We start from the raw sequence: 23857 nt of genomic DNA on the forward strand, positions 1-23857 counted from the left end.
CGAGAGCTCCCGCCCGGCAGCTCACCCTCGCCCGGCCGGCCCCGCCCGCTCGGCGTTCGCCCCGCCAGCCTGCGCGGCGCAGCGCGCCTGCGCGCAACGCGCTGGGCGGTGCCGCGGCCGGAGCGTCCTGCGCCTGCGCGCGTCCTGCGCCTGCGCCGCGCGGTCCCGTCCCGCCCGTTGCCGCGGCTCGTCCCGGTGCCGCCCTGCCGCGACGCGCGGCCCGTCTCGGCTCGTCCCTTGCTGCTCGGTAGCCGAGGCGCGGCCGGGTGGGGACGCGAGGCGAGGCGAGGCGAGGCGGGGCAGGACGGCGGGCATGCCGAGCTGCCGCCGCGCTGCGCTCCTGCCACAGGCCGCGGGCGAGCTGCCGTGCCGCCAGGGGCCCCGGCCGTGATGGCGTCGGGCTGCGCGCCGCCCTTCGGCGACGCGGCGGAGGTGCGGGAGGGCTTCCTGTGCCCGCTGTGCCTGCAGGACCTGCAGTCGCTGCGCCAGCTGCAGGCGCACTACGAGGAGCAGCACCAGGGCGAGGAGCGCGCCGTGCGCGCGCCGCTCCGCAGTAAGGGCCCGCGCGGGCTCCGCGCCACGACACGCGCCGCGCGGGGGGGGGGCCCGGCCTCGCCTTGTGGCGCGCGCAAAGCGGCGCCGAGGGGCCTGGCCTGGCTGTAGCCGCCGGCGCCCCGGCCTCTCCTCTGCCTTTGTGCCTTGTTGCCGCCTTCCTTTTTTCCCTGCTCTGTGGGTTTGGGGTCGTTTGTCTGCTACTCTGAGCACTCTCAGTTTTATACTGTACCACAGACAACCTTCACGTGTTTAGTGAAGAACCTGCAGAACGTGGGCGGTTTGGTACTTGCAGAAGGGACAAAAGCTTTAAAGCTTCAAGTTCCCCATCCCAGTCCTCATCCACGTTTCAGTAGGTTGTCCTCTTACAAGCATTCATGTGAGATGATGGAATAGGCTGCTTTAGTACTTGGGAAAATACAAACACACTGCAATTCTTACTATTAAGTTTGTGCAGAAATATGTGCTGTATGTGCTGAGCATCCTTGAATCCTTAGAAAATCATTAGGAATGAAAAGCTATTACGTGCACGCTGTTCCATATGTTATGGATCAGGTCTCATAAGTTAATGCAGCTGTCATCAACAGCTTAGTTTTACAGTAGAGTTCAGAATGGTGTGCCAAAATCAAAGTTTTGTTATTAAGAAGTTAGCACTTCTTTATCACAGACAAAAAAACAGCATTTCTGAACCATGCTCTGGTTCCAGACTAAGTTTTATTTGTGTAAAATCAAAAATGTTAATAATCTTGTCATCAAGGAAAAAGACTTGTATTAAAAGATCAGAAAATATTCTATTCCAGCTTCAAATGACATAAATTCAGTGACCAGCAGCCTAACCTAGTGCTTGATATATGGTTCTGCCTTTTCCAGATCTAGTCCAGAAGGCCAAAAGAGCAAAGAAGAAATTCCTAAAACGAGAAGATGGTCGAACAGATTCTGGGTCTCAGGAACGATATGAGTCATTTAGCTATGGTGGAGTAGATCCATACATGTGGGAGCCCCAAGAACTAGGTAAGAGAACTAGAAAGTGATGTGCAGTGTGGATAACTTTTTATTTTAACCTTAGGGGAAATCCTGCAGTTTTGTTTAAGCTGCATGGAAATGTCCGTGTTGCCACAGAATGGGGTGAAGATTTGCATATTATTTCTTGCACCTTGTCTGTATTATATAGGGTGATTGGGAAATTGCTGACAGTGTAAAAAATCATAAACCTATACCAGGTTCTCAACTGACGCTTGCAATAGTTTGTGATACATTTGTGTTTTAGCTGTTGAGACCTGCTGAGTACATGTGTCTGCTACTGTGGATCTAGCTTTATTGGAATGTTCTACAACCATCATTTTGCTTTTTACAAAACTGATAAATCACTAATCAGTAATTATAGCTGAATAAATTCTCTGTCTTTTAGGCTAAAGTCAGTATTAGGTTATATGCCTGTCAGAAAGGCTTTCCCTTCATTGGAACTTTTTTTTTTTTTAAAGTATATATAGCCTGTCATTAGAAAGAGATGGTGTTTAATTAAAAGGAGAAAAAAAAAACAACAAAACAACTCCCAGCATGTTCAAGAAAGTGTTAACCAAGCCTATAGTTACAAATTCTGCTACTAGAAATTGCATTTTGCTGTTACTGAGCTGTTACAGTTAATCTGCATAGAAAAAAAGCAGAGGCAGTACTGTTACTGGTGAGCTTTGGTAATGTTTTGTGTTGCTGAAGGGCAGGGGCTTAGTCCTATGTATCTGCCAGGGTCTGAGTTCTGTAGATGATTGTATATTTGCCTTGGATTATTTCATCATCAAGCATAAATATAAATATTAGCTATATGCAAATATATATAATTAAATTTTATATTATATAAATATTTAATATGAATATTAAAGAGTAATGTTAGACTGTGGATTAACAGAAGGCTTCTAAACATTAGAGAAGGGAAAACTGTTTCCTGATAGAAGTGGGGAAGGTGAACCTTACTGATTTTTAGGATGAGATTTGATGCGTTTGTTAAAGGGGCCTTGTGGTGTGTGCAGTAGCAGAGTGAATTTGGAGGGCCTTTCAATTTCAGTGAATTTGACTTTGGTCAAAACGTTGTTTTGGTGCGTTTCTTTAGAATGAGGAAGGGCAAAATCATCCTATATTCTCATAAACAGTGTCGAGCAACAACATCTTGTTTTCTGTTCTATCAAATTACAGAGGAAAAACTATTTTTACATTTTTCACAGAATCACAGAATGGTTAAGGTTGGAAGGGACCTCTAGAGATCATCTAGTCCAACCTTCCTGCTCAAGCAGGCACACCTAGAGCATGTGGCACAGGGTGGCGTCCAGGTGGGTTTTGAAGACCTCCAGAGAAGGAGACTCCATAACCTCCCTGGGCAGCCTGTTCCAGGGCTCTGTCACCCTCACAATCAAGAAGTTCCTCCTCACATGGAGATGGAACTTCCTGTGTTTCAGCTTGTACCCATTGCCATTTGTCCTGTCATTGGCCACCAATGAGAAGAGCTTGGCCCCTTCCTCCCTACATTCTCCCTTCATGAACTTACACATGTTAATCAGATTCCCTTTCAGCCTTCTCTTCTCCAAGCTAAACAGGCCCAACACACTCAGTCTCTCCTCGTACGAGAGATGTCCAAGTCCCTTAATCATCTCTGTCTCTCTCTGCTGGACCCTCTCTAGAAGCTCCACATCCCTCTTATACTGGGGAGCCCAGAACTGCACACAGTACTCCAGGTGTGGCCTCAGCAGAGCTGAATAGACAGGCAAGATCCCCTCCCTTGAACTGCTGGCAACACTCCTCCTGATGCAGGCCAGGATCCTGTTGGCCTTCTTGGCCACGAGGGCACTGCTGCCTCATGGTTAACTTGGTGTCAACCAGGACTCCCAGGTCCCTCTCCATGGAGCTGCTCTCCAGCAGGTCAACCCCTAATCTGTACTGATGCCTGGGATTGTTCCTCCCCAGGTGCAAGACCCTGCACTTGTCCTTATTGAACCTCATGAGGTTCTTCTCTACCCAACTCTCCAGCCTGTCCAGGTCCCTCTGGATGGCAGCACAGTATTCTGGAGTGTCGGCCACTCTACCTAGCTTGGTATCATCTGCAAACTTGCTCAGAGTGCACTCCATGCCCTCGTCCAGGCCATTGATGAACAGGTTGAACAGCACGGGGCTCAGTACTGACGCCTGGGGGACACCACTGGTCAACTGGACTCGGCCGCATTTATCACCACTATCTGAGCTCTGCCATCTAGCCAGTCCTTGATCCACCTCTCTGTGTGCTTGTCCAGACCACTCTCCCGGAGCTTCTGTATGAGGATATCATGGGAGATGGTGTCGAAAGCCTTGCTGAAGTCAAGGTAGACAACATCACAGCTCTCCCCTCGTCGAGCTGGCCAGTCATCCTGTCATAGAAGGCTATTAGGTTCATCAGACATGACTTCCCCTTGGTGAATCCATGCTGACTTCTCAACACCTCCTTCTCTTTCATATGCCTAGAGAGGCTAGATGTGATTTTTGCAGCTTTGCTTTTTAATAACTGGCTTATGTTGTTTGGTTATGTTGTTTTACTTCAGCAATGTTAGTTTTGAATTCTATATTGATCTTTTGTGCGCTCAGATTTACATAAATCTGAACCATTAGCAAGGCTTTGATTCAGACTGCTAAAGGTAGAAGGATAATCAGAACTGAAAGAAAAATAAAATAGAAATAGAAATTATGCTTTAGTCTGCATGTTATATTCAGAGAAGCACCATAAAAATATAGTTTAAAGTTCCATTTGGATATGAGAAATAGACAGTGAAATGATGTGAAAGCTGCCTTTCAAGCACCATTTACTTGTATTAATGCATATACAGAATACCTGGATGACTCTAAAACTTTGTGTGTCTGTCTCTCCATCTGCCTCTCTCTGTCCAGGTGCCACAAGAAGCCATCTTTCTGATTTCAAGAAACACAGAGCAGCCAGGATCGATCACTATGTAGTTGAAGTGAATAAGTTAATAATCAGGTTAGAAAAGGTAAAGTTGCTGCTTCTTGACATTTGAGCCTTCTGACCGTTTCCTACAGATCATCTTTCTGTATAAGGAGTATCCATTTATCTAGTTATGCACTTTATAAAGGACAGTAATCTGTTACTGTTTCTTCATACATGGTATTCTTTCCCCTCCCTGCCCCCCCCTTTGTGTACTGTGCTTTCTCTACCCTGTGCTGGGGATATGGTTTCTGTTTCTTAGCTTGTATGGCTGCTTTTGACGGTGAAGATGTTATTACTGTGTGCTTCAAGTACCACCTGTCTTCTGTATATTATATTTTTCTGTGTTTTACTTTTAAGTTTCTCTGTAATGTTTTCCTTAGTTTTCCTTACAATCCTTCCAGATTCTTACTCTTCCTTATCTATCTGTTACATGTTTTACTTAGATTTTTTTTTTCTGCTCAGATACAGTAATGATGGATGCTGTAAGAATTATTGTACACATTTGGCAATTGTTGTTTTACTGCTACTTATGTGAATAGTAGTTTAGAATTGAGAGTCCTAGCTTAAAAAAAAGCCCTTTTCTCTCCCAAAAGTACAATTTCTTTCAGTGTATGTTATTTATCTTCTTTTAGCTTACATCTTTTGACAGAGCAAACACAGAGTCAGCTAAAATAAGAGGTAGGAGTGAGCTTAACTCGAACTCTTTTGTCAGTTGAGGAATGCATTTGATGAATATCTCATGCTGTGTATATTCCCTTTCTCCGTCTGATTCCAGCTATAGAAAAGTCTGTTGTGCCTTGGGTCAGTGACCAGGATGTTCCATTCTGCCCAGACTGTGGCAGTAAGTTCAGTATTCGAAACAGACGTCACCACTGCCGCCTTTGTGGTTCTATTATGTGCAAGAAATGCATGGAACTTGTCAGTCTTCCTTTGGCAAGTAAGTGGCTGATGGCACTTCCTACTTTCATTGTCTCGCCTGGAATGCTAACTGTATCCCAGTTGTTTTTGGCACTAGAATCAAGTTGATTAAAATATTTAGCTTGTGTGGAAAAACTTCTTAATGGTTTGTTTAACTCCATGCAGACACTTGTCTACACAGCAGACATTGTTAACAGTAAGAGAAATGATTATCCGTTCTTGTTCTTTCTTCAGATTTTTAGAAACATTAAATAACACAGAAAGTGTCACCAGAAGTAGTAGTATTCCTAAATATTCCAAAATCAGTCTTTGGAGTCTTATTAATTACCCTAACTGTGAAGGAGTTATCTTTTAGAATCATAATTGTCAAAAGTCTTTACATCAAAGGTGGTTGTGGATATATTTGATCTTTTTCATGGTTGTTTAAACACTGACATTAAAGAAATTCAGCCATGAACCTGTAAAAAGCCCTATCAACTTTAATTTCCTCCTCTAGTGCATTGAAGAGGAGACTCTTTTCTGTGGAAATAAATGCCATTAACTTGGCTGTTTGGATGGATGAAGTGTAAAACATTGGAAGTGTCATGTAACTTTTTTTCCAATCCTTATTCTATAGCCATGCAAGTGCTAACATGAGACTGCTTCTAAGTGTTGGCAAAGTCAGATGTTCCCAGCAGTCTGCTCTCCAGCACCTTTTGACTTTCAACAAGATTTGAAGTAAAGACACAAATTCCAACTTGTAGTTTCATTTGTCATAGATTCCCTGCATGTTTTTCAGTAGTCACTGTAAAATTATCTGAATGTGACTTTCAGACAAACTCACCAGCGCCAGCAAAGAGGCCTTGAGTTCTCGTGCTAGCCCAAACTCCTCACCTAATAGTGTCCATGGTTCCCGCCGTGGCAGCATTAGCAGCCTAAGCAGTGTGAGCTCAGTTATGGATGAGAAAGATGATGACAGGATCCGTTGTTGTCGGCACTGCAAAGACACACTGCTGAAAAGAGAACAACAGATTGATGAGAAAGAACATACTCCAGAGATTGTGAAACTCTATGAGGTAAAGCAAGCTCCTTGCTGGTTTCTTGTTGTTGTTTTCCTCCATAGTTAATACAGCTGTATCTGTCACTGTGACTTCTGGCTTGCTCTCTCATATCCAGCATCTGAATTTATAGCTCATTTATTATTCCACTGCATGAGAATGGAGTCTATTGGGTGTTCATGCCATCTAGTAAAGATATATATGAAGTGATGGAGCCAGTTGCCATATAGAATTTATATCCTTTAGTAACTTAAATCTTCATTTTAGGAACACTCCATTTTCAAGAGCATTCAATACTTTATGTTCAAATATACTTTGAAAACACTTAATAATACTTAATGATAATTGTCAGGTATCTTCAGCAGTCTGCAGAACACCCAGGTTAGTACTGATGGGAATATCTGTTGATTCTCTGAAATTAAGACTAGAAGTTGTCCAAGTCACCTACTAAAACATCTTCTGAATTGAAGTTCAGTGTGACTGAATATAGAGGCTCTTTCTGTGTTCCTCACTGTGCCATCTGTGTTTTGAGGAAAACTGTGAGGGCCTTGTGATCTTAACTAGCAAGACAGCTCTCATCACCATTAACTTTGAATGTGCACAGAAAGTATATGAGAAGTTTGTGACAACAGGTTCTTGCATTAGTGTTTTAATCCAAGTGTTTTGTTTTTTTTTAAAAAAAAAAACCCAAGAAACTCCGACTGTGCATGGAAAAGGTTGACCAGAAAGCACCTGAATACATAAGGATGGCAGAATCACTAAAGTAAGCCTCATTTGTTGATTGTGTTCATGAATATGATGCACTTTCACTCCTTACAAGAGGGAGAGGGGAAAGAAGCAGTGGGGTTTTAAGAAAAACTGATACCACAATCTGTGTTTTTTATCTAGCTGAATACCTGTCCAAAAATTAACAAATGGCATTGTTTATTAAAGTAAGTCTTAAAGTTTGCAAGAATCATCCTGGTGATGAATTGTTAATTAACTATGCTGAAGCTTTGGTACCTGGTTTGGAGATTTGAATTAGTGGTTTTGTTTTCACAAACATGTAACAAACGTGGAGATAGTTGATAAAGGTGATACTGTAAATTTCTAGAGTTGGAGAAATGTGAGAGTCTTAGCAGTTATTAAATAAAGGCTCTGATTGGAGAAATGTGAGAGTCTTAGCAGTTATTAAATAAAGGCTCTGATTTAAGTGTAGTGAGAATGTTACATTATAGTCCAACATGTTATCAGCAAGTAGTTAGCATAGGTATTATAATTATCTTAAGAGACTTAAAAGAGACTTATCCTATTGGTTAAAAGCAAAATAAGTCTGCTACTTGTCACAAATATTAAAGATGTGAGTAACTGTACAAAAGTAATGAAGGCTAGAAAGTTACGTAATACATTTCTTGGCTTTGTTTAAAAAAAAATCAGGTTTGTTATGTTGCTAAAATAGGTAGCTTTTGAGGAGTTTCTGAAGACAAAGTGCTGTAGAGCGAATGGATTGAATGGATTTTAGGAAACTCTTCCAAAGGAGGCATGAGTAGGGTGTTTTGGAAAATTATCCTTCTGTTTTGATTTTTTGATATTTAATATGTGTTTGCAAAAATGATTTTCAACTTGAGGAAGCAAGCAGCATATGTAAGTCAGTGAATTGTGTATGCAGTTATTGGTCAGATCGTCACTCCTCTCCAACTTGCTATGTCTGATCACCTCATGAAGACAACTAGAATATGCTCTTGAAAGGATTGTAACAGTAATTACATTTTGCATTTCTGTACAGCCTTTCAAAAAAATGTGAGCTTTCTTACATATTTTCCCCACATCACACCTTAAAAATTTAAATAGATACATTTATTTACTGGATTTATTATGTAGCTGTATTTTATTCCTGTAGAGGCCTGTACTGAATATAAGATCTGGTCACTGATGACTAGGCAGACCCATTATGGATATTAGTTTTGCTAATTAAGAGATAAATAGCAACACACTATCCTTAGTGTGACACTTTGTTTATTCTTACATGTGTGGTTATATTTGTTAAACTGTAGTTTAGTAGCACTTGAAATGTCTGTTGGACAGATTTCAAACAAAGTAATGCTGAATTATTAATAGTAGAATCTCATAAAGAGAACTGCTTTTTAGTAGTGCTGCTATTTAATTGGCGTAACAAATTTCTGTAGCTAAATCTGCAAAATTATATCAGGTTATACTGCTGTCTTGCAGAGGAGAGAACTGTGTGCAGTGGTCTTGGATGTCACGAAATGAACTATAATAAATTATGCCATTTTTTCTGATCTGATGTTTGCGTAATTGTTATGCCATAGTTCATGTTAACAAAAACAGTTTTTGCTTTTGCTAAAAATTTGCTATTTGATTTTGCTAAAAGCTCTGTTCCCAAATGAAAGAAGTAAATGTAGAATGTTAAAAACCTGCTATGCTGTGGTTGCTTTTTCAGGAAAGCTAGTATAACTGAATAATTAATAACTGAAGCAAAATAAATACAAATCTCCTGATTAAAGTATATATTGGACAGAAGCAGCATCATATTAGTGAAAACTAAGATTCCTGGCTGGTATTCGGTCTCATAAATCCTGAGATCTTATGGATAGAAATGCAAAGTTTGAGAGCATGATCATTGCTTTGTATGTTTTATAAGAGGGGGAAAACTAAAAACCAATAGTCTTCCCTAGAAAATCCTAATTTGTTATCAGTAAATGAGATTCCCATGAACTAGGTATTATTATGTTGCCCTATGGGATTGTAGGCTTTTGCTTTCTGAGAACAAGGAAGTAGCAATAGTTCGTTTACTATATAATGGTATAGTTACATATACATATATATGTGTGTGTGTGTATGTATATTGTAGTTATTTTTTTTTCTGTCAGAAAGGTTTTTTTTGAAAAAAATTGTGAAGAGTTAGCTATATTTATATTTCTGGTATTCTGGTAATCTTGGGATAAATTTTAGTGTGGTATATGTTGCTAATTGGATGCATCACATAATAAAGTTGTGTTTATCTTTTAGTGCTGGGGAAATGACCTATAATCTTGAACATGCTAATGACTTGAGGGTGGAGATTCAAAAAATGTACGAGTTGATAGATGCTTTAAGGTAAAGGAAGATTTCTTGCTCACTTTCTCTGTTTATCATAACAAAGCAAATTTGGAATTTTTCTTCTTCAGCAGAGTTTGTTATCTCTTTCTCTTACAACTCTTCTGCAGTTTTTATTATTCCCAGCTGTGGGGCTCCCTGTTTGTGTAGCATCTGCATACTTATTCATATGGGTAATAAACTTGTCTGCTCAATTGTAAAGGGAGTTTTGAAAGAGCTACTGTTCCTATGTGCCATTGATTTCTACTTTGTTTTTCAGCCTTAAAAAATCATGCATTCCTCTGCATTGAAAATAACTAAGCACAGAGGAAGCAAAAAACATTATCATTTCTAATTGTCAGAATGATTTACCTCAAAGGAAAACAGATTTTTTTTAATCTAAAGTTCTCTTCATTACTACTTCTATTCCTTTTCTCTTGAATTTTCCCTTGAGCTTGTTCTTGAACTTAGGAGCTTGTATCTGTGTCTTGATTCAGTAAGAAGATTTTGAGTCTCGGTTTGCATGAAGAGCTCCAACCCCATCCTAAAACATTGCAACTTCAAAGAATGATAAGATACTCAGCAACACTTTTTGTTCAGGTAAAGGGATTGTATGTTACGAGCTGATTGTGAATTTTATATCGTATTCTCCTTGCTAGCCCATCTCCATCATTTGAAACTGTTTTGACAGAAGGTTTAGCTCTACACATTTTGTACAAGTCCTCTAAGGACTTAAGGTAGCTTTAAGTGAGCTAGCTTTAATGGAGACAGTGTAGTCTGAGCATTTCTGTGTTTGGGGATGAAGAGGAAAGCATGCTTTGCATCTTGGCTTTGTGCCTCTTGCTGAGGTCTTGATCTAGGTAATGATATAATTAATGCCAGTGGAGCTGTGCTCAGGTGTGACTAAAAAGTTGCAGGAGTGACTGAAGCTTGTTTATTTGTGGTATTCTCTCAGTGGTATTTCTGTTCTTGAGTACTTGAAGACTGGCTGAATGCCTGCAAGCAGCACTATAAATGCTTAAATTTTTGCCAGGAAAAGCTCCTTGGTCTCATGTCCCTGCCAACCAAAGACCAGTATGAAGAGTTGAAGAAGAAAAGATTGCATATGGTAAGAGTGAAGACCTATTACATATGCTATTGAAGCCTTCTACAAAGTTGTAGCTATGTATACATTATTTTATTTTGTGGGATTGAAGTTTATGTTGCGTACCCATTTGCATGAGTGTGAGACTTTGTTAGGTCATAAAAGACCATGTCTAGAACGAGGATGCCTTTTCAGAGAGGAGGTGTTTTTGTGTGTGTGTTTGGGGTTTTCTTTTTTTTTTTTTTTTTGCTTGTTTGTTTAAATCTGAAAAAGGATAGAGAGGGAAGATATCATTGATATTTCAGTAAACCAGCTTTATCTCAATGTAAAAACTGAGAATCCTGCTGTGTGTTTTGTGCAGTTGCCTGAGGAAGAATGAATTTTCATTTTCTAAGATTTGGTCGTACATTGTATTTCATAATCTAATTATATTAATGACCTTTAACATTGTGTGATGCTTCATTACAGAAGTGGCTTCTGTGTTCAGATGTGAGCACTCTTGACACACTTACATTTTTTTGCAAATTTTGCACAGCTGCTACTTGCTCTATATGCAGGACCATCAGTGCTTATGCTCAGCCTGAAGTTTGTACAGGCATATGTGATGGGATTTTGAGAAATGTCTTCACAGATGAACTGAACAGAAGCATCTAGGTAGAACTGTGAAAACAGACATTTCCCATAGTGTGATACTCACTTGTCTTTGAACATATTCGTGTTGTGAGGTCAGCTTTTTCACATTGACCTGAATGTGTATGCTAAGGTACTTACCGGACAGATGTATTTCTGAGATTGAGAGAATCGACAGAATTCCTTGCAAATATCTGTTGTGCCTAGGTGTTTTTTTTTTTCTAAAAAGTGGGAAAAGTGTAAATGAACAACATAACCCAAAATGCTGCTGATCTCTTTCAGTGGGAACCAGCAATGTCTTAGGTAGATATCATTAAATTCTTGTAGCTATAGATATAAAAACTGATCTTTTCAAGCTTATGGTGTTCTCTTAAATGTCATCTGTCTTAGGTGACTCTTGAAGCATACAGAAAACAAGAAGAAAAGCAGAAAGATTTGATCTCCAGATCTGCAGCTGCAGTTAATGGTGATGCAACTCATCTGAAAAAAGGAACAGTAAGGAAATCTGAAGGCTGGTTACCCACATCTAGCATATCAAGAGAGAGTGAGATAGCAGACCCACTTCTTCAGCAGATTGACAATATCACATCCTTTATTAAGCAAGCAAAGGCAGCTAATCGGATAGATGAGGTCCATATGTTGCAAGAGAACCTGAGACAACTTCAGGATGAGTATGATCAGCAGCAAACTCAGAAAGCTATTGAGCTTTCTAGAAAACAAGCAGAAGAGGAGGAGATGCAGAGGGAGGAACTTCAGGCTCTTTGTGAAAAAGAATGGGAAAGAGAACACCACAAAGTTGTGTCTCAGCATACAAGGACATGTTCCTTAGACTTCAGAGAAGTCAAGCAACATCAGCATGAAGTTGCAAAAGAGGATCAAAACTTGATAGCACCTGCTTTGGATTTGGATATTACTCAGATCGAAAGGAATCCAAGTTTTAAAACTCCAGTTGTTGAACAGCTGCCAGCTAAAGAGCACTTGATTGTCCAGGTCAAACCGCAGAATGTCCCACAGGGTGACAGAGACAAAGACCAAAATCAGACAGCATCTCTAAACCCCTTTGAAGATGATGTAAATACTCCTCAGTTGGAGGAAGACCCTACTAACCTGTTTGCCAAAGGGACTTCTCAGGTAGCTTCTTTTTCTAATACAGCTTTGCAGAATGACAAAAAGGAATATAATCCATTTGAAAATGAGGAGGAGGAGGATGAACAGCCTGATGGAGCAGCCATCAGTACTTCAAATCCCTTTGAAGAGGTTGGAAATACATCTCAAAAGGCTCGGGACAATTGGAATTCTGGAAATCCATTTGAAGAGGGATCCTCTACCAATCCTTTTGAGGTGGACGATGACAATGAGCTCTTGGGAGAGGAGGTTATTGAGGAAGAACTGCTTCTCCAACAGATAGATAATATTAAAGCTTATATATTTGATGCCAAACATAGTGGACGAATGGATGAGGTGGAGGTGCTGACAGAGAATTTGAAGGAATTGAAGCGCACCTTAGCAAAGCAGAAGGAGAAATCGAACTGCTAAAGCAGCAACAGGGTCATGTAATGAATATTTGAAGTTCATTGTGCAAATATGTTAAGGCAGAGCAAATCATTATAGAGGAATATAGGTTATGAGAGGGAATTGTAATCTTGAGTTTTATGCACTTTTATTTAGACATTTCCACTACTCAATCTTGGAGAATGAAAATTGAAGAATGCTGGCATGCTGCTGGTCTCAAACACTTTTAGTAATAAATTTTAAAGTTAACTTGTTACAGCCCTTTTTAAACTGACTGGTCTTATCATGTGCTTATTTTTGTCAAAATGTTTAAGTGTTAATAGGGAATCAATTCAGAAATGGTTGCAAGGTTGTCTTGTCATCTCTTCCTCATTACCTCCTTTCTGTATTAGAATTATTGTAGTGGTTGTAATATTGGCCTTTCAAAAGGAGCTTCAACTAATGGGAGACCAAAACTTTTCTAAAATTCCTGTGCCTCACATGTCCTCTGATAATGACAGTAGTGCAAGTGTCACAGGTGAAATACAGCCTTAATGTTAAAAGGCTTGTGATTCTTCAGCTACAGAATATATAGGCTGCAGATGAATTATGTGCAATACCAATACATAAAAGGGACTTCATGAAAAGAACTTGCAAACTGATCTCTTTAGTAGTCTTTTTGTGCTTATAAAAATTCTGAAGTAAACTTCGGAGGCTGCCTTTTCAGCCCTTCTAGTTTCTCAAGTGCTCTAAAAGTTACAGTGTTACAGAGAAAGCTGTGCTGGGGTCAGAGACATACTTGTGTGCGAGTGGGTATTTGAGCACTAGTTCGTAGGGAGCAGAGCATCAGGTTAGCACCGCTTCAAGTAATATCAAGGGCAGCCTTCCTAGTTACCTTACAGAATCTGCGCATCCCTTCTCAAGGTGACAGGATGATCATGTTTGCAGATCTGTGGGACTGAAACCCTCCATGCAGGGCATTTGAGGAAAAGAAATCTTGTTTACAGTGGAAAGCTGAAGTACCACTAAACTGGAATTCTGTGGGAGCTGGAGACAAAGTTTGTGGCTGTGATAGCACCAGCAGGCAGTTCTGGTTTATATTTAATCCTGCATAGAAGAAATACGAACATGTCTGTCTTAAATAAGAAGCTTCTCATCAAGCATTTTGCTTATGATTTTGTGATCCGGGGTATGACTGTGGTTTAAGGTCAGCACCTGTGATGTACAAGGGCTCAGAGCTGGGCATCTGAGGACAGTATCTATAAAACTGTGGGATCATCTCGGGACAAGTGAGCCGCTACCTCTGCACAAGGCCGACCCCGAGTTTCTGTGGAGGTCGGAGCGTGAGACACCTCTGTCCAAAAGGGTGGTGGGGAAGGTAACCTAAAGGGTATGCTTATTTAAGGTGAAATAGAGGAAAATAGGGCAGGTCACACTATATGGCACTAATATCATTAGGCTTGCWCAGGCGTGCAGGCTCTTAGGGAACAGGACACTGCATTTAGCTGTGCCTCTGATAATGCAGGAGGATAGCTGTAGTGCAAGCACTAGATAGGATTCTACACACAAACATCTGTATTACCTGAACAGTAGGAATTGTAGTTTTTTTTATTGTTGATAGGTTGAGCTAGGGACTTCCATAACTTCCATATTTATATTGTCAGTTAGTGACACTAATAACTGATCAAAATAACAGCAGGCTCTTAAGGACAACTGACCTTCTTCATACTAGTATAGTCCAAGTGAAGGTGTAAGTTATGCAAAACTGATCATCTTGATTAAAGGCAAATTTTTGAAGTTTTTATACTAAGATATCTGTATTTAGAAAACTCTGAGCCCATGAGTGTTATTTTGCAGTAAGTGAATAACAGAGGACTGATTTGTAAACAGACTCAAGTGAGAAGTGCCACCAAATTTATGAAGGCAATTTCTAATAGAGCTAAACTTAATCCCTGGAATTTCTTGCTTTAAAAGAAATATTATAAAGTAGTTATTTAAGACAGATTTGTTCACTGTCAAGAAGATCCCTTGCATGGTAATTGGGAATTTCTTTTGGTTTCAACAGGAAAAGAGTATTTCAGTGACTTCAGCTTTTATGTTATTAAAGTGTTTGTTCTTTYCTCTTGTTGCAAATATCCTGCCTTGCTTGTATTTTACAGTCTAATACACTAATAAATTATCCTTATTGTGTATGTAGTAATTTTTACAAGCAGGTAAGAGACTAGCATACCTCATGATTTTTGTCAGTGTTAAGTGATAGATATGTTAGATGTCTAATCTGAAAGTCATACATCTCCAAAGGGAAAACCCTGTGCTGGTACTTGGACTTCTGTGGAGCTTACAAGGCACAACACAATGAAGACATTTAACTATAAAGCTCAATAAGTAGCATTGACATTTACTAAAATTGCATGCACTACTCTATGGAAACTTTGTAAGAGATCAAATAAAATAACATGTTTATTTTGTGTTCTGTGTCTGATGACTTTTAAGCCCAACTGATTTGGCTAGAACTTACTTTTAGTTGAGTAAATTCTCCGAATATAGTTTCAATGAGCATGATTCTTAAAGAAATGGTCTGTTTCTGAAAATGTCTTCACTTAAAAGAGTTATTGGAAAAAAAAAAGGGGGGGGGAAGGATAATAAGCAGACATGGCATCTTTCAAATACAACTTTAAAATTCTTTTCTACTGCTGATACCGTATTCTTCACTCCCAATGTCTCTCAAAGGTGCAGTGTCAGTTACAAGTGGCATGATTGAAAAAAAAAAAAAGATGCGTTTTCTGAGCAGTAACTAATTTTTAAAAACAAAACTCAGCACTTACGGTTTAGCTGTTTTCCTTTATTACAAGAAAGAGAAGCAGGTACATTTTTTGAATGCCTTAAAACTCCTAAGAGTTCTAGGGAAAAAGTAGCCTAAAAAATTATTCTCTCCATCTCCTACAAACAGGGAAGTGGTTTTGAGTTTACAAGATGCTGTGACAGGATGAAAGTAGGCAGGAGTAGGAAATGACTATGGTTGCACCATTTTCCTTGCTTTCAGGCATAGCAATACTTACTACATCTGGCATTTTTTAAATTTAGATTTAAGAATATTTTTTCCTTGAATTATTCTATCTGTGAAAAGTTACAAGGCAAGTATGTCTGTTATGTAAGTCCTTTTCCCAGAGCCAATAGCGCTGTCTCTCAGGGAAGCACCTCGATCATCCCGCTGCGAGGGAGCAAGTGCAGGGCTAAAGGGGTTAGGCTGATGCTTCATTTTTCATAGCCGCTTTGTATTTGCCCCTCATTTCTTTGGGAAGTGGTACAAAAGCAGGGCAGGGAACCTGGCCTTCAATTTCACACATGCACTCTCGCAGGTGGTATTTCTTGGGACCAAAAGTTGCAGGATGTGATAGTTTTTTTCTTTCCTTTTCCTCTTTTTCAAGTGTTTCTCTAAAATGAGAGATCCCATTGTTACTGCCAGCAGTCCCTCTCCCTCCAGCTCCACTTACTTGAGCACTGAGCACCCAAACAGGTCCTGCTCTGCGGGCTTTATCTGGCTAATAGCCCTTTTCTGTGATAAAATGAAGTCTCATCTACACACCCATACTATGATGCCTACTTGCCTGTGTTACTTACTTGCTTTTCCCCAAGATTTTTTTAATGTGTTCTGTTATCTCCTTGTTGGTTTTATCTTCCACATCGACTAAAACTTGTTCTCCACTGTCTGCCAGAAAAAAATTGTATAGTTAGAAGGCGACTGAGAAGGCAACTTCCAGGCAACCCCTTCCACTACGTGTGCTGCAGGGAGGGGCTCAGCAGCACCGCGCCCAACACGGCTGAGGGCAGCGCTGCTCCGGTCGCAGCGCCCATGCCACGGGCACCGGGGCACGAACCCTGCGGGCTGCAGCGGCTTCCGCGGGCGCAGTGCGTTCCTGCCGCACCCGCTGCAGGGCCCGAGGGCACAGAGGAGCCTCCACAGCACCGGGGACCCGGCCCGGCCGCACCTACCCAGGTAGAAGCGGAGGAAGGGTGAGGGCGTCATGTTCCTGAAGAGCATGATCTGCACCCAGGGGTTCTTGTACTGGATCTGGGGGATGTTGAAAAATACGAACTTCCTGGAAGGAAGAAGCGAAGGAGACGCTGGTCCAGGGCAGGCGCAGCCAGGCGCCGCCTCCCTGCCTGCGCCGCGCTCACCTGGCGCCCTCGCTGAGCTCGCCCGCTGTATTGTAATTCACGGTCATCACCTTCACCGAGCTCTTGAAGATGATGTCGCCCTGGCTGAGGTACTGCAGCGTGCGCCGGACGGGGAAGCGGCCCTTCATCGGCATGGCGCCGGCTGCCTGCGGGATGCGGAAATGGCGGTTGGTGCCGCCCCGCGCGAGGCGCCGCGGAAATGGCGGCTGGCGCCGCCCCTCCCCACCCGCGCCCCTCAGCCCTGGCAGCGGCGGCCCCGCCCTCAGGGCCCCGCGTCCCTTCGCGAGGGCCGGCGCTGCAGGGCGGCGCCACGAGGGACTTTGGGCGGAAAAGACGCTCTTAAAGGGGCAGGAAAAAACGTTTGAAACTTTTAAGAGCGAGAAATAAGTAATAACTAGTATCAGGAATGTAATGGAAAAAGAAACTAGCTGAAAGATGGGGGGAAGAAAAGAGGGGAAAGGGCTGCAAAAACTCATCACAGGCATTTTTTTTTCTAGTTGTCTTTTGTAGTAATCTTATATCTTGATAAAGATTGGGGTTTTTTTTTATCTCTATTGATAATAAAGTTTTTGTTTTGCTGCCGAGATGCAAATGTTGTTAAGTGAACACATCTATTTTTTTTTATTTATTTATTTATTTTTTTTTTTTACAATTACCCATACAGTTCTGTCAAACAGGACAAATGCATCTTTGCTCGACAAGTTTCCCCAATTCCTTGCATTTATCCCTGGCACAGGCTGGATGTTATTGAGAGGTCCCTCACAAATTTGGCCAAAGAACCATCCTCTTGAGCTGCAGCCTCCAGAGCTCCCTGCCCGTTTCTTTGCTAGAGGCTTTCTCATTTGTAACAGTCTGACTAAGTACCCAGGGACGTGAGCACGGTCGCTGGTGGCAAAGGATCATCTATTCACACACGGGTGTCACAAAATAAACAAGGTCAGCACCTGACTTCAACTCCATGGAAGACTAACTGTGGTGCTCCTGGGAGAAAGCAGGCCCTTCTCTGTGCTCATCTTGTTTGTCTCCTGTTTCCGCTTAAGTGATTTTTTTTCTAAATTGTAGAATTTTTAACAGCAACAAAAATAAAGTTAACCATCTTCTCCATATAAACAAGTGCTTAATCTGTACAAAACCCTACTGCTTTGAATAGAGTCCATCTCCACTCAGTTATGTGTATGGAAAGATCCCACCACTTTAATTTCAAAACGGGAGGTGGTTAGGGTAGAAAAGSACTGCCAGGTATAAGTAAACAGGTATTTGTTAAGATCTATCCCCTCAATTATATTTAGGGGAAAACAGATGGCTAAAAAAGATGAATGAAAACCTTTTGGGAAAAAAAATCTTCAACTTGTTCAGAGAAGTAGCTGCTTGGCATTAGCAAGGTTTGTGGGACTGATCTTCTATTAGAGCTAGTTAAATCACTAACAAGATAATGAAAGGAAAATATTATTTCCCCTTGTAAGACAGTAAATGATCTATTTGATGCTTGTTTCAGAAGAAATGAACTTAAAATCAAGAACACATTTATATTTGTGATTCACTTTAATAGTATAAACCTCATTTAGGTAGTAGTATTAAGCCACAACAATATAATGCCACATTTAAACAGCATTTAATAAAATGCATAAGCTAATCATGCACTGCAATACTCTATATACAAACACAACAATGCAAATTCCTCTTCATGACTGAGGACATTGATTAGATATAAAATTCATATAAAAAAGGAGAACATGCTATTACTTTTAAACGCCATCATACATACAATGCTGATTTCACAAGAGAAGCTGTGAAAAATGAACAACTTCTGTGAGTTTTTAAACTTGAAATGAAAATACAGTTACATAAACAATAGCTTCCTAAATGATGATGAAGAGACTTCCAGAAAATAACCCAAAGAATTAAGGTTGATAATCCCCTTTTTTAAGGAAAAAAAAAAGGCGAGGGGATATTTTTGTACAAGCTCATAACTTTCTGGTATGCCAAATACATACAACACTCACACAATGTGCAGCTTTTCACTTATAAAACTGTTTGAACACTGGTTTACAATGTATTTTGGAGAGGAATTACAAAAATATTCCAAAATATTGCATATATATTTTACCACACAGGGATTTAAAGTTATGCCAATAATGTTTCTTTATAAAGAATAGCCATTTTATTTGAAATTTATTCAGTCCAATATTTAACTCACAAGCATCAAAAACATTTTAAAATGGACCTGTTCCTGCTTTCTCATTTAATGTAAGTTCATTTTTAAACGTACAAGAAAGCAATTATTCCCAGGTGTTGGCTACCTGACAATAAGCATGGTTCTCAGACTTCAGTTTCCTGTGATCAAATAGAGAGCTGATTTCACATTCCACATTTGCTGTATAATATTGCAGCATACCCTTTATTCCCACTTGTATGTGAAGCACAAAATGCACTCAAATATAATTCAAATGCATATATAAGCAGATTCACAATCTCAAAGTACGTTCATTTTCTAAATTCACAGTTTACTTTTTAAAAACAGCTTCTATGCTAAACTCTACCCCAGTCTATTTCTTAATCTTCAAAAATGTTACTACAGTAGAGTAACATTTTAAGACATTTGGGTTTCCGCTCACTCTGCTTTTAGCAAATATTATTCAAAGAGCTGATTGTCATGAMACTAATGAAGGATCATCAGTCTCAGGAATTCCTGCCTTTAATTTATATGGGGAATTTCTTGCTGAAGATCTCAGAAATAAGGCCTGAAATGTCAAAAATGTGTTTTACAGATTCTATATTTAAAATGAAAGCTTACAAATGCCTACCAAACAATACTGCAAGAAACAGAGAATGCTCTTAGCATTCTTCATGGTAGAGAATTTACAAACTAAACGGCCTAATTCCACAAGAGACTTCTGCTCTTCCTTTGAGTGTGCAAGAACGTGACATGATTTTCCTTTGTTTCTGCTCATCTACTTAAACATACACAAGTCTTTGCCACATTGATTCCATCAGGTGGAAATAATTGCTCAGAAACAGTGTTTCACTTTCTTAATGGGACATAAACAAAGACATGCTAACTACTCTCATAAAACTTTTTTTTTTCCTAAGGTTAATACTTCTACAGGCTTCCTATGCAACTCCAAGGAAAAGGAAACTGCTTATGTTTTGATAATTTAAATGCTGAATACTCCCTCTATAGACAGTATAAATCTGGTCTGGTTGCAAGTCTAATTTTATGAATGTTTGTGTGCTTAGTTCCACTGTGAACAGAGAAGTTTCATGAACAGACTGCAGTTTCAGGAAAGGATAAAACATAAAAATGGATGCTATCTTGACAGCTTAACAAACTCATCAGCTTTGTTTTCTTCAAACTACAAAATAGAGAGAATGACTTTAGAAGATGGATCTTACTGACAATTTTTCAAATTGATGAGAAAGGGAAGCCATGATCTACAAAATGAAAACTAGTGTTGGTAAAAGATTGGGAAGAGGATGAAGGCTTAATAATACTAGAAATAGTTATCAGTGGCTCAGATCTTTCATTCAAAACAAAACTAAATTTGGAAAAAAAATCTTTTAAGATAGGAGAAAATTGAGATATTTGAACTAAAGAATAAATTAACTTGAAGAAATAAAAATATCAGATTGTAAAAATTGTAGATATATAAATGAAACACCCTGTGAAAATTCTAAGAAAGTCTCGATGGTCATAAATTAAACTACTTGTGAACTCCTATTCAACTATCACTCTAGCAGGAATGTAATTCTTTCACTAAACAGAAGACATAGTCTTAGTTTAATTAACAGTATGGTTTCATGCTAATGTTATAGAAATATGACTGGTGATTTTTAAAATGTCATCCCTTGCATCCTGCTCTGTCTGCTACTGTTCTACAATACAGGGCAATTTTTCTTCTAGTTCATCACTGCGGAAGACTTAAAACAGTCCACTTATCAAGTTTCACTATGAAATAAAAACTTTACAAAAAAAAATTATCTAGGAAGGTTGGAAGAGAACAAGTGTACACTAACAATGGAGAGGTAATATTCTGTTCATGAATGTGAACTAGTTATGTGAATTAGTTTATTTAACAATGACATTATAGTTAGCTCTTCACTGGTTGACTTCAACAGAGCAAGTGAAAAAAGATAGAGAATAATCTAAAAGACTCAAATAGCATGGTATATATTTGTCAGTACTGAACACAAAATACCAGATTCAAGATAGGTTTTTAAAAAAGGTGCAAAGCTCTGAAGTTCTTGGGGATGCATCTGTTAAGCAACAGCTTAATTTGGACCAAGATATGAGAACGAGGGAGAACTAGGAAGTTCTGGATTAGCAAATCAATGAAAAGCTTCAACATGTAGAACAGTATGAATACATGGCTACATATCTGTACATATGTACACACTTTCACTACACAATTTCTATACACTGTACATAGTATATTTAGACAGATATAAATACATATACATTCATACACGCATATATACAATATATACATTAACTATTTGAATTCTAACATTGAATATGCAGAAATGCAGTGGTAGGAGGCACAAAATAAAAACGTATAAAAATCTATCAAAGCCTTTAAAAACAGGAGAGAAAGAAAGCTACGATTTTAATAATAAGCTATTTTAAAAGCAATTCTCTAACTCAGAGGATAAAACACACTATGGGACCTAGGGAACATTATGATGGTATTACTCATGATAAACTTAGCACGACTTCACAAAAGAAAGCTCTGAAATAAGATAATTCTGTGGTCTAGTGTTTGCCAAGTCTATAATATATTAGACTTAGGGAATTTAAATTTTAAGGAGAATGTGACTTGCAGCTTCAGTTTATTTATTTGTTTTGGCACAAACTTCAGATTTAATGTTAGTATCATCAACTGCAGCTGGATTGTATCATAACTGGAACAGGACTGTATCATAATTTAACAAGAGGAATTATAGCATCTTTAGTCAAATGCTAAACCAAAACTTAAAACTGAAGGAATTTACTGTTAAAATGACCTACCCTACTCTCTAAATAGTAAGTGAACAAGAGGAGATTTCCAATGAAAGAACAAAGAATATATATATTACATATATAATATATATAATATATATATTATATATATATGCATTTTTTTTTTATATATATATATGTATGTTTTCCCTGGGGGATGTGGTCCTACAGGTATCTGATGATGCACCTGGTCTTTAATCATTAAGCAGCATTTGTATTACAGATAGCTGGTTCCTTGCATAATACGTAGACATCCCAAGATAACGGCAGTCAGCAGCAGCTGAAGCTACAGCATGCTCTAGAACTGGACAATCAAGTTATCATAGTTCATGGACTCTAGTTTGTTAAAATGTTTAGTAGACACAAATGCGTGTTTGACTTGCCATTTTTAAAATAAGCCCTGAGGAGACTGTTTTGGCCTGGAATATAACACTTTTCTTCTCCCTATTCCACATTTGCTAAAGGGCAAAGTCAAGACAATGCAGAGGTCGGTTGTTTTCAGTACAGGAACCTCCTTCAGCCAGTGCTATTCCCTGGAGGCCTTATAGCTACTCTATGGTCCAAGTGATACCAAGTAACAAGCTGTGACCAGCAAGTTTTATGCCTCAGGGCACTCTGAACCCTAAGCTTCCTTAATGATCTATCATTTTGAGGCAGCTAAAATACAGGCTTTTATATCTCTTCTCAAATTTTATTTAAATCCTTGAAATTCATTCTCTTCCTTCTCCTACCAGTTCTGCACAAAAATAATTTCACGAATACCAAAAGCATTAGATCTAACTTAAAAACAATGTAAATGAGCAGAAAAACTTGGCTTTTGCATGTAGTCTTAGCTCTATGTCTTATAAAACCCATGTGAGTAAAATAAATGTTCGCTTTTTGCCCCAACATAAATGCAACAAAAAGCATTAGTACAAAGCTAAATGCAAACGCCCTATAGATTCATTGATCATTATTCTTCTGTATTTGCAAGATCCTAAGCCAATTCCTTCTTAAAAGGAGCTGGAAAAAAAAATGGATCATGTCCTTTTGTTGACTCATTATCACTCCTACATGTCACAGCTTCAATCAGCACAGAATTCTAACTCTGGTCTGAATTATTACTGATGTGCACATGTACTCAAGTTCAGATAGCTCTAATCAGATGTTTCRGCACTATTTTTTTACTAAGTTAAGATATTTTAAATTTATGAGTATCAGAAACAGGACCTAGAAAGTGATGGAGAGTATAAATTTTAGGCACTAAATAAAGCTTTGGTGAGATGTCACTTCTCTCAGAATCAGCCTCAGACTATGGTTCTTTGACTTCCAGTTCTGTAAAGTCTGGTCTGGCCTTGAAGTCAGGCCTTCATGGAGAAAACCACACCAAAACAAAAAAACGCTTTTTCCATACTTAAAACAAACGGTTTCAACAGTTTTGTTACAACAAACAATGAATAATACTCTTTCATGCTCACAAGTTGAATGCTCCCTTTGCAGAAAAATTAAGTGAAACTCATAAAAAGTAATATTAGTGAGGTTAGTCCATTACTATTTTCCAATTACTAAGGGTAAAGGGAATCTCAAAAATGACATGACCCACTCCCCCCCCCCCCCCAATAATGATAACCACTTCTCTTCAGTAACACAGGGGATTACATGGATTCAGAATTTATGGGATAGCTAAACTGTAAACTAGGTAAATCATATGCAAAGATAGTTTAAAACTCACTTAACCCTAAGCCATATCATAGGTGATTTTACCTTCATCATATTAGGATGGCCTGAATGTCCAGTCACCAGAACTGGCTGAAAATAATGCCGAAGATCTTCATAGGCCAAGAACAACTTGGCAAAGCCCATTTTCCTTAGCTATGCCTTTTCATTGCTCTCATGGGAACACTTAAACGGAGAGCAGAAAAAAACCCCTTCATCAGTTCTGTGCTTCTGGGATG

At 39.4% G+C, this 23857-nt stretch overlaps 2 protein-coding genes across 2 annotated transcripts; one reads left to right on the forward strand and one right to left on the reverse strand.

Moving 5' to 3' along the window:
• Window positions 1-390: 390 nt before the first annotated feature.
• Window positions 391-14828, forward strand: RBSN (rabenosyn, RAB effector). Its single transcript, XM_026052499.1, has 11 exons — window positions 391-553; window positions 1423-1563; window positions 4456-4556; window positions 5146-5191; window positions 5289-5450; window positions 6245-6486; window positions 7161-7231; window positions 9478-9564; window positions 10041-10143; window positions 10577-10651; window positions 11648-14828. Exons 1-11 carry the CDS (start codon window positions 391-393, stop codon window positions 12791-12793), a joined length of 2337 nt encoding a protein of 778 aa, XP_025908284.1. The 3' UTR covers window positions 12794-14828.
• An 826-nt stretch (window positions 14829-15654) lies between these two features.
• On the reverse strand, window positions 15655-17078 carry MRPS25 (mitochondrial ribosomal protein S25). Its single transcript, XM_026052569.1, has 4 exons — window positions 16928-17078; window positions 16742-16848; window positions 16370-16457; window positions 15655-16183 (listed from the first exon to the last, which is right to left on the reverse strand). Exons 1-4 carry the CDS (start codon window positions 17059-17061, stop codon window positions 15991-15993), a joined length of 522 nt encoding a protein of 173 aa, XP_025908354.1. The 5' UTR covers window positions 17062-17078; the 3' UTR covers window positions 15655-15990.
• Window positions 17079-23857: the final 6779 nt, after the last annotated feature.

The sequence above is a fragment of the Nothoprocta perdicaria genome, unplaced genomic scaffold (genome assembly GCF_003342845.1).
Source record: "Nothoprocta perdicaria isolate Ctin4 unplaced genomic scaffold, notPer1 scaffold_9, whole genome shotgun sequence".
NCBI lineage: Eukaryota > Metazoa > Chordata > Aves > Tinamiformes > Tinamidae > Nothoprocta > Nothoprocta perdicaria.